This window comes from Rhizophagus irregularis, chromosome 12 (genome assembly GCF_026210795.1).
Source record: "Rhizophagus irregularis chromosome 12, complete sequence".
Lineage (NCBI taxonomy): Eukaryota > Fungi > Glomeromycota > Glomeromycetes > Glomerales > Glomeraceae > Rhizophagus > Rhizophagus irregularis.
The window spans coordinates 1,098,381-1,108,433 of NC_089440.1; the positions used below are offsets into that span (position 1 = coordinate 1,098,381).

Sequence of the window (10,053 nt, forward strand, 5' to 3'; positions counted from 1 at the left end):
TTAATGTAAAAAATAGGTTAAAAATAATAATGGTTTATAATTTAATAATATTAAAATACTAGTATAGATAGTTCTTTATTTTTTGTAATTGTTCTATTTAATAAAATTGCAAAATTAAAAAAAAAATTTTTACTGCATTTTAATTTTATTATTTTATTTTTTTACTTAAATTAAAATTGTTAAAAAAGTTAAAAGATTTTAACAAGCTGGTATAATACTAAAAAAAAATAAATTTTGTAAATCTATTAATAAATTTTTATTAGTAAAATTAATTTTTTAATAATAATTTTTTTTTTATAATTTTAATAGCTTTATATTTTTAATCATTTTATTTTATTATTACAGTTAGACCTCTATAATTGCACTCTCCATAATTGCATCCACTATGTATACCTTCTTTAAATGCATCCTCTGGTTCAATTTCAAGCTTATATGATTTCTAATTATTTTACCTCTATAAATACACACCCTCTTTAAATGCACTATTTTGAAAATTATGCTTATGGTCCCAACTCCCAAGGGGTGTGCAATTAATAGAGGTCTGACTGTACTAATCCAATTAAATTTATTATTTTTATTAGTTTATTTAATAAATTTTTATAATTATTTTTATTAGATTTATTTATACTATTAGAAAATTTTTGTATTAAAAAAATTTTTTATTTATTTTTATTTTTAATACTTTTTTTTTTTAATAAATAATTTTGAAAATTGCTAAAACTTACCAGCAGTAATAGTTACCATACCAGTATTATAATGTACTTTCAACCAGAATTAAAAATCTAATAAAATACTGGTTTGCATTACATTCTAATTTTACTACCAGTAATGTTTAGCAATATTCAATAATTTTTTTCCTATTTTTATTTTTTTTTTAATTATTTCTTTAATTTCTTTTAGATATATAATTTCAATTTATTTACCAATTCTTTTCCAAAAATAATTTTTTTTTTTTTTTTTAAGTTAAACTCTTTTTATAGTTACTCTATATATCTATTTTTCATAATTATATATAAAATGTAATTTTTAGTATATTTTAATAATAAATGAAATAAATATATATATAAATAGTTTTTTTAATTTATTATTGCTTTTAATAGAATTTGATAATCACCAATTATTTTGAAAGTTAAGAATAATTATAATTTTTGTGTAATACTAAGAAACTTATTATAAAATATTGTTCAGTTATCAGTTATAGGTAGCTCGTAATTTATACTAGTTATAGTTTATTTGTTATTTTTTGAGAAATGTATAGCGAAAATTAATAATCTACTTTTTAAATGAAATTTAATAATAGCATATTTAATATTTGTAAATAGTAAAATATTGATTTTTTTATTTAGAAACAATAGACATGAATCAAAAAAATGCTTGATTTAAATATAATTTCTAAGTCAGTTGCTATTCCTCTATTATGAATGTGAATAAAATTAGAATTTTTAAATCAATTGATTAATATTATTAATTGTCCCTTAATATCAAAAAAAAAATTGGTTTTTTTTATATTAAAAGGTATAAATATATTATGTTTTATAAGAATTTTAGGTGAAATAATTAAAGGAATAATTCATCCGCGTGTGAATTTTCCGTAGATGTGAAGAATGAATACAGATCCAATGAAAGCAAGAGCAAGTACGATGACCACAACTGGATCTCTATTAAAAAGTTTCAAAACATTAAAAAAAAAAAATTTGGATAATGTAGAAAAATATAAACCAAAAAAATTTACACTCTTAAGCCTTGAGCGTCATCGGAATATAACTTCATCATAGTTGATGAACTCCCACCAGCTCGAGATACGGTAGCATTTCCAGTAGTTCGCTTTCTAAGGTATTTCAATTATCAAATAAATGACTTTCAGTTATTTTTAATATCTGCTTCACTCTTTTGATTTTCTTGTATTAAAATAAAATTTTTCCCTTTATACAAAATTAGTTTTATTATTCTTACCTTACAACGCTTTTCGGTGATCCAGATGGAGAGACGTCCTGTTTAAAAATAGACCAACATAGAGAATTGAGTAAATGTTACTCTTTTAATTAAAGAAAATACTTTATAAAATTTTGTTACATACTGCCATTTTATTAATGTTAATAAAAAATAAGAATAAAAATAAAAAGTTTAAAAGAGGGAATTACAGAAATTGTTGTTCTTATTTCGTTAATAATAATATTTTTAAATTACGTATACACTTGGCGAACAATTATTGGATAACTCGGACACTTTCTAACGATTGGCTATATTTTGATGAAATATATTGCCGAAGTCGGCACCGAAAAATAACGTGATATTGGTTTAACACTTCATTCGCGTTAATGTGCAAACTATTTTTTATTACTTTTTTAAATTCATCACGAATATCAAGTTTCATAAGAATTCAATATGCCACCACAGGAAGTAACAAGCGATGTAGTTCCATTAATTCAAAGATCTAGTTTAGATGAAGTTATAAATGCAGGAGAAGATATTGACGATTCTAATGTTACTCATGGTCTAGTTCATGGTTTTGTAGAATTCGATGATAAATTAATTGAAGCTGAAGTTGATACTGGCGAGATACAACCAAAATTTTCCTGGAAGAAACTTTGGAAATATACAGGACCTGGTAATTTTTTTTGAAATTTCTAGATCTTTAGCAATAGTTAATAAAAGGAGTGTTTATTATTATTTTGTAAAGCCGGTTAATTCAATGCCACATTTTTTTTGCGTTAAAGGATTCCTAATGTCCATAGCGTACTTGGACCCAGGAAATCTGGAAGCAGATTTGCAAAGTGGAGCAGCAGCTGGTTATTCATTGTTATGGCTTTTATTATACGCCCATATTGCTGGTTTATTAATCCAGATACTTTCCGCCCGCTGTGGAGTTGTGACTGGAAAACATCTTGCGCAACTTATTAAGATTTATTATTCAAGACCAGTATCTATAGTACTTTGGTTATTTACAGAGATTGCAATTATAGGTTCAGATATTCAAGAAATTGTTGGTACTGCTATTGCTATTAAAATTCTTTTTGGTTTACCATTATGGGTTGGGACATTGTTAACTGCTATGGATACTTTTACTTTCATGTTGTTACAAAATTATGGTGTAAGAAAATTAGAGGCATTTTTTATGGCATTGATTGCATTAATGGCTGTTTGTTTTTGGATTGAAATGTTTCAAAGTGAACCAAATGTAGGAGGAATAGTTAAAGGAATGTTGATTCCCACCGTTCCATCTAGTGCTGTTGTACAAGCTGTAGCGATGATTGGAGCCGGTATAACAATTATTTACTGAATTTAATTGCAAATGATTTTATCCTCTCTAACTTATTTTATTTATATTTTAGTTATTATGCCGCATAATTTATATCTCCATTCAGCATTAGTTATGACACGTAAAACAGATCATAGTTCCAAAGCAAAGCTCAAAGAAGCTAACTTCTACTTTTCTATCGAGAGTACAATGGCATTATTTTGTTCATATCTCATCAATATGGCGATTGTAGTTGTTTTTGCACAAGTGTTTTACATTCCTAGTAAATCAAAAGCATTAAAAACTTTACCGGGATTGTATGATGCTGCAGATGTTTTAACAAAGACTTTAGGCAGAGGTGCAAGATATCTTTGGGCACTTGGGCTTTTAAGTGCTGGTCAAAGTAAGTCATAATTTGTGACTAATTATGAGTTAATCAAAATGAGAAGATTATAAATTTAAGTGAATTTCTCTTTGTACCAGGTTCTACAATGACTGGCACTTTAGCTGGTCAATATGTTATGGAAGGATATTTTGGAAAGATTTTTTCCAAATCATGGCATCGTGTAGCTATCACACGTGGTGTTGCATTGGTACCTTCTATGTTGGTGGCATTATTTGCAGTAAGTTTATATAATATACTTTTTTTTATATACATAAATATACTTAATTATTTTTGCTAATAGGTTGATCATTTTGATACAATGGGAGAACTTTTAAATGTTCTTCAAAGCCTTTGTCTTCCCTGTGCGTTAATTCCAATCCTTAAGCTTACCAGCTCAAAGGAAGTAATGGGAAATACATTTCGATCATATAATCTTTGGAAATATGTTACATGGAGTTTAGCTTTTACTATTATTTTCTTTAATCTTTTTTTATTTATAATATACCTAGAAGAATTACCCAATATATACGTTGGTTATATTTGTGGTATCATTTATTTTGCTTTTGTCTTATATATTGTGATTTTACCACTTGATGGAAAACAAGAAGTCTTAGATATTGATGAAATGGATGGATATAAAGTAATGACAAATCATTCGGGATAAAAATTCTTCGATAAATAATAATCTTTCAATCTGTATTCCTGTACTTTATTTTATTTTTATTTTTATTTTTACTTTTTTACTAACAGGACATTTCAAAAACATCATCATAGATATTTATACCCTACATATAATCTATTTCTTTATAATTTCCTAAAAAAATTTCACTAATTAGATTAATGTATTTTCCTTAATTTACTATTATTAATCAATAATGTTAATGTAAATAAATAAAAACAACATTATGGTTTCTTTTTTTTTTTTGAAAGAAAATGATTTTTCATTCGTTTAAGCAATTGTAATTAATAGCTACAAAGAATTGCTAGAGCTTATCTTTTCTAGTGGCAATAGTTCTGTATTTCATGTTATCAATACTTTATCTCTCGTTCTAGTAAACTATTTCATAAAAAAAAAAATCAATTATATTGATAAAAAATCGAAATGAAATTCTCATATTTCAAGGAACCATGCTTTGGGAAAGAGCATGAAAAAAACTGATGTGGTAGTTTATTCATATATTATATGCATTAAAATGATAAGGTGTGCGTAGATGAATATCTTTAAATAAGGAATACCACTTGAAATTAAAGTGGAAAAATTTTTTATTACCACAATTTAAATATCACGTGAATCAATATCACTTTAGATTTATAGATTAACTCGAAAATCTATTAAAAAATAATAATAATAACAAAATAATACATATATAAAAAAATTTGACACAATAATTTGGAAAGATAACTAATTATAATCATTATTATTGACATTATTAAATACATTTTTTTTTTTTAGAAAATTTTGAATTATTTGTTTTGAATTATATATTTTTTTCACAATTCTGCTTCATTTTCAGCTACATCTACTATATCCTCTTCTTCCTTTTCAGAATTACCTAGCTCATCATCTTCTGAAATGAAATCCACGTCACTGTTATAAACTGGTTCTTCTTGTTCAATAGTAAAAACAGGCATGTGATCTTTGCTGATCTAGATGAGATTTTGATATAAGTACAGACTAATAAAGAGCTGATTATCGTAGCAACGCTTTAACTAACCTCTTCAACGAGATTACAAAAATTCTCAAATTCTTCACTATTCTGACAATAAAATCCCAGCAACATGGAAGGATCCAATTGTGAAATTGGTATTTTACGTAATGTATCACAATGAAAAGTTGCCATTTCCTTTTATGAAAATAAATTAGTGAGATTATATTCCATTAAAAAATATTATTAATACATTTCTTACTTCTTCAGTGAATTCTTGTATGGCTTTCAATTCTAACGCTGGCCTTGAATGATGTGGATCAAGATAAAATAAGTCATCTCCTAAATTTTTAATAATAATATCGATTTTAGTTATTAGCTTCTTCAAATAACACAATTATTTATTTCACCGTCAAACCTTGTGTTCCAATAAAGTAATACGAAGAAGACGGCTTTCCTCTGTTAGAATTAATATACATATAATTTTAAAATTTAACAAATAAGCATGAGTAATTACAGAATTTTCAGTATTATACTTACCCGGCTATTCCTACACTATGTGGAAATCTAAAATAAGCCTAAAATTCAACAGATATCAAAAATTTTGATAAGAGAAGTTACACTCAATAATATTAATAGCTAAAATAATAGTATTTTTAACCTTTAAAGCATCATAATATTTTGGATTGAGGTTATCGGTTCCCAACCGTGTGGAGACGAGAATCAAAACGGACTGAAAAAAATCCCTTCCAGATCGATTATTTTTTGCTACCTTGTATACTTCATTTTTATATACTACTCCATCTGTTACAACGTGTACACTTAATTGTGCGGCTGAATAATCTTCTACCAAAGCTCTAAAGATTTTTAATTTAATCATTATTACTAAAAGTAAAAATCCTTTTTTTAGGGAAAAAGAATTGCCCAATAATGTTTACATACTTTATAACTTGGGAGGCGGTTAGAGGACCAAACCATTCACCAATATTCTTTCCAAGTTGTTTACCTAATAGAGCGACACGATGAACGGAAAAGGGGCATCGTGATGACATGTCATCTATAAACCATGCAAGAATCTACTATCATAACACAAATAAATACTTTGTCTTAGAAAATTAAAATAAATAAAAATAAATAAACAATATCGTACCTCTACATATCTATCCCATGAATCTTCACCTCTATTTATTCTTCGCCATTCTAAATAAATCAGAAAAAGAAAGGTCAACAAAAGTTGTACCTAGAATAATCGAATGAAAATTTTGTCATATCTCATGACAACAATATATAAAAATTAAGAAGATACAGCAGCAAAATTATCGGGATTCATAAGTTCATTATTTATATTGCAATAATAAAAGGAAAATCCACTAACCTCTGCCCAAAAACTGAATTATTAAAGCATTTGCAAGCAATGATTGACTTGACCTTAACATACAACCCCATCCTCCATCATTTGTAAAGTGTGTTGGTTTTATAGGTGCATAATTGTGTCTATATGTACACCATATCCGTGAAGTAAAATCTTGATAAAATTCAGCTGGGAAATTAGTTGGCGATAATGTCTGTTGTTGCATTGAAAGATGCGGAAAAGATCCGGGTGTAGTGTAATAATAATGTGATCCTTCATAGAAAGAACCGTTAGATTCACTTGAATTACGATCACCACTGACTTCATAACAAACACCCATCAACCAAATTGAATTATCTTTTGATATTTGACTAATAGGTTCTGGTGTTGATCCGTTATTTAAACTATCAAGTAATCCTTGCTTGAAACGAGCAAACTCGGGATCGTCCTTATCAGACACTTCCCCGTTCGTATCATGAGAAGAGACCCAAAAAGAACTAAACCAGCTCGATATCCTTTTGGTAACTTCACCTGTCCCCGTGTTTTCTTTATCATTATTTACATTACAAGCATTGTTACGCCCGGGTTTTGGTCTTGGTTGTGGTCTGGGTGAACCGGACAAATTCTCCTCTTCACCAAGACTATCTAATATCTCAGCTTCAGTCGCCTCACGGATCCCGCCGTCAGACAGAGAGATGGATTCTTCAGAAGTACCTTCAAGAGGTTTTGTAAACTCGTCAACTTTAATGGGTTCAGAAGTCAAAACCCCATCGTTCTCCATGTTTTTAGAAAAAGCAAGGTAAATGTTTATAAAATATATTTTAAGGAATGTGCTGCTAATTTAACTAAATATTATATCATAAATTTTAAAATAGAGAATCGGTAAAAATCCATTGATGACGTCTATATTTATAAAATTCGAATATGTCACAATTTTACGTAACTACATCGAATTTTCACATTATTATTAACTATTTATATTATTGAAATTATTTTTAATATAAATTACAAAATGTTAATATTTGAATCCTTTTATTCCTGAAAAAGTGAGCCATTTTAGTTCAAATATGGCATCTTAAACAAAATAATTATGGCTGTATATACTTTAAAGGATAGTTTAGTTGGATTATTTCAGATTTATTAATATGAGGTAGATATTAACTTTATATTGAAAATTTGACAAAATAGGAATGTGGGTAAATAAACAAGAGAGAAAAGGTAAATGGAATTATAATGATAGATGAACTGTATTCGCCAACGGATTCATTATAAATAATTAAATTTTATACAAAGTATTAAATATACGCCATCTAAAATCTGCGCTAATCATGTGGCACAGCATGATTTTTTACACTGTGTATATAATAAACAAAAATGATTTGGATAAATTGGATAAATTATGATTGTTGTTTTTTTCTTGCATACGTTATAAGGTCCCTAATAAAAAACATTGATTTTTAATAAAAGAAAAAAAAATGCATAAATTTTAGCTATTAAATTCTTACGTGATAATACTTGTCCAAGGAACATTAACAAATGTCATACAGCATTTCAAACTTTCAGGGTCAGATGATGACTTATCTGTTATAGATTGTGATAGTCTTTTCAAAGATTGAAAAAACGAATTAGATGAAGTTGACCTTTGAGGATTACGAATAGTAGTTTTTCCATTATTAATAGTAAGTGTATTACTACTATTTCCGCTATTAAAATTCCATGGTTCTATGTCTGAGTTCGCATTAATCGAAGAAACAAAGTTTGATTCACTTGTTGTTATATCTAAGAAATTGTCCTCATTTGCTTCATCTAAAGAAGATGCAGTGATCGCAACCTTATAGACGTTTATTATTTTAGTTTAAATAGGACAAAAAAAAATAATCAAAAATTCATAAAATAATTTATAACGAACCTGTGCATGTCCTTTTCCGCCTGGTCCTCGCATCATAATATATTCAGTTGGCGGCGTTACGGGTCCCATCTTAAATCTCTTGTTCAATTTATTAGCGGCTTTTTGCTTATAAATTTCTAATAAATTAGAATAAGAAGCAGCACCTTGAAATAAAGTAATTTTTGAATCGTTTGATGGCTGTGGAAAAGGCCCATTCGTCATTGACCTTCGGAATCTGTTACTACTTCTGCTAATGTTAGTGGAAGTACCATAATAATCATCATCGCTATCATTGTCTCTATCGCTAAGGTCATCATCATCATCTGATTTATTTGGTATCGTCACTGCTAATTCTACACATAAATATTCTCCATCTGTAACAATTAAATGTTCAAACATATCCTCATAATCATCAATTACATAATAAATAAGGGGATAAGAGCACTCCATTGATGTTTCTTTAACATCCATTCTAGATTTAGTCGGAAGAGCATAAACACGTTTTGAAACATGCTTCTTTGAGCATGTCATACTTGTCTTCTGGTTTGGTCCATTTGAATTATCATTTGGTGTTCTCGTACAAACCGCAACTGTTAATTTACAAGGTAACTAATATAAGTACGGATTAATCCAGCGAATCCGTTTAATTAGGGAAATTTACAAATAATTCAAAATATATAATTAAAGTATGAATAAATAATTAAATATAAGAAATAATAATTTCAGATTATATCCAGGTACCTGAACGATTAAATTCAGAAAAAATGTTTCTTTCCATAACACTGCATCATCTAAAGGTGGCAAGCTATTTGGAGTAGTTTTTCTTTTAACAAATACAGGATCAAGATTTTCATTTTCTGAATGTGTTTGTCTTACAAAAAATAACAAATCATCGTTTTTAGTATCACTATTCACGAGAAAAAATTCTTCAAAAAGGTTTGGCCATCTAAATCACGGAGCCAAAGATTCCTTATAAGCGTAAGTAATAAAAAATTTATTCTAAAGTAAACAAAACATAATTTTTTGTTATATAAACCTTGGATCTCCTGCATCCAGGTCCTGGTCGCTAAACAATTCAGGTTGTGATCCAGGACTTCGAAACATTCGCTGATGAGAAGTAACTGCACTATTAGGAGTGGCGGATATAGGACCGTGAAGATTTTCAGAAATAAGTCGATCAAGAATGAGTTGAAGGTGCGCCATGTTTACTTTTCCTTTTTCTTTGTCTTTGAAAAGAACTTTGTCACATTAATTTAAACTTCAGTAAACCGTTTTCTTTTTGAACGAACACATGAAATTTACACCGTTATTTCCATATAAGGGGTCTGAATCCGTGTTCGATCACGTGATTAATCGACCTTCCAGTTTTGTTTTAACTTTGTAGTAATTAAAAGCTAAAACGGAATCCTGTTTGTGATGGAATTTTTAGAAATAGATTTCCATATACCGTTGGTATAATAATCAATAGAACCATTTCAATGCAACGTATAAAGAACCTTCGCAGATATTAAAACGATTAGGTAACTGCAAAGGGAAAGATTATCT

At 27.9% G+C, this 10,053-nt stretch overlaps 4 protein-coding genes across 4 annotated transcripts; 1 reads left to right on the top strand and 3 right to left on the bottom strand.

Annotated features, from left to right (window-relative positions):
* Positions 1 to 1,281: 1,281 nt before the first annotated feature.
* OCT59_003787 (Arf guanine nucleotide exchange factor sbh1) lies at positions 1,282 to 2,141 on the bottom strand. The gene is made up of 4 exons (XM_025314583.2): positions 2,078 to 2,141; positions 1,954 to 1,991; positions 1,733 to 1,828; positions 1,282 to 1,658 (listed from the first exon to the last, which is right to left on the bottom strand). The coding sequence occupies exons 1-4, from the start codon at positions 2,081 to 2,083 to the stop codon at positions 1,571 to 1,573; spliced, it is 228 nt and encodes a 75-aa protein (XP_025184997.1). The 5' UTR covers positions 2,084 to 2,141; the 3' UTR covers positions 1,282 to 1,570.
* A 244-nt stretch (positions 2,142 to 2,385) lies between these two features.
* OCT59_003788 (uncharacterized protein) lies at positions 2,386 to 4,770 on the top strand (the record flags this gene model as incomplete). Its single annotated transcript, XM_025314582.2, has 5 exons — positions 2,386 to 2,608; positions 2,718 to 3,260; positions 3,333 to 3,641; positions 3,722 to 3,861; positions 3,925 to 4,770. 5 exons carry the CDS (start codon positions 2,386 to 2,388, stop codon positions 4,285 to 4,287), a joined length of 1,578 nt encoding a protein of 525 aa, XP_025184996.1. The 3' UTR covers positions 4,288 to 4,770.
* Positions 4,771 to 4,841: 71 nt separating this feature from the next.
* OCT59_003789 (uncharacterized protein) lies at positions 4,842 to 7,401 on the bottom strand (the record flags this gene model as incomplete). The annotated part of the gene is made up of 9 exons (XM_066147876.1): positions 4,842 to 5,270; positions 5,339 to 5,467; positions 5,532 to 5,611; positions 5,688 to 5,728; positions 5,810 to 5,847; positions 5,931 to 6,126; positions 6,212 to 6,345; positions 6,420 to 6,469; positions 6,645 to 7,401. The coding sequence occupies 9 exons, from the start codon at positions 7,399 to 7,401 to the stop codon at positions 5,115 to 5,117; spliced, it is 1,581 nt and encodes a 526-aa protein (XP_065996533.1). The 3' UTR covers positions 4,842 to 5,114.
* A 221-nt stretch (positions 7,402 to 7,622) lies between these two features.
* On the bottom strand, positions 7,623 to 9,789 carry OCT59_003790 (uncharacterized protein). The gene is made up of 5 exons (XM_025314580.2): positions 9,545 to 9,789; positions 9,250 to 9,454; positions 8,530 to 9,117; positions 8,126 to 8,451; positions 7,623 to 8,057 (listed from the first exon to the last, which is right to left on the bottom strand). Exons 1-5 carry the CDS (start codon positions 9,709 to 9,711, stop codon positions 8,018 to 8,020), a joined length of 1,326 nt encoding a protein of 441 aa, XP_025184994.1. The 5' UTR covers positions 9,712 to 9,789; the 3' UTR covers positions 7,623 to 8,017.
* Between the last annotated feature and the right edge of the window lie 264 nt (positions 9,790 to 10,053).

Coding starts and splice junctions, on each gene's coding strand:
- OCT59_003790 (XM_025314580.2), bottom strand. CDS start 9,711: ATGGCGCACCTTCAACTCATTCTTGATCGACTTATTTCTGAAAATCTT. Junction 8,452..8,529: donor GCGGAAAAGGACATGCACAG/GTTCGTTATAAA, acceptor AACGTCTATAAG/GTTGCGATCACTGCATCTTC. Junction 8,058..8,125: donor CCTTGGACAAGTATTATCAC/GTAAGAATTTAA, acceptor GTTTTTTATTAG/GGACCTTATAACGTATGCAA.
- OCT59_003787 (XM_025314583.2), bottom strand. Junction 1,829..1,953: donor TCACCGAAAAGCGTTGTAAG/GTAAGAATAATA, acceptor GAAATACCTTAG/AAAGCGAACTACTGGAAATG. Junction 1,659..1,732: donor GACGCTCAAGGCTTAAGAGT/GTAAATTTTTTT, acceptor ACTTTTTAATAG/AGATCCAGTTGTGGTCATCG.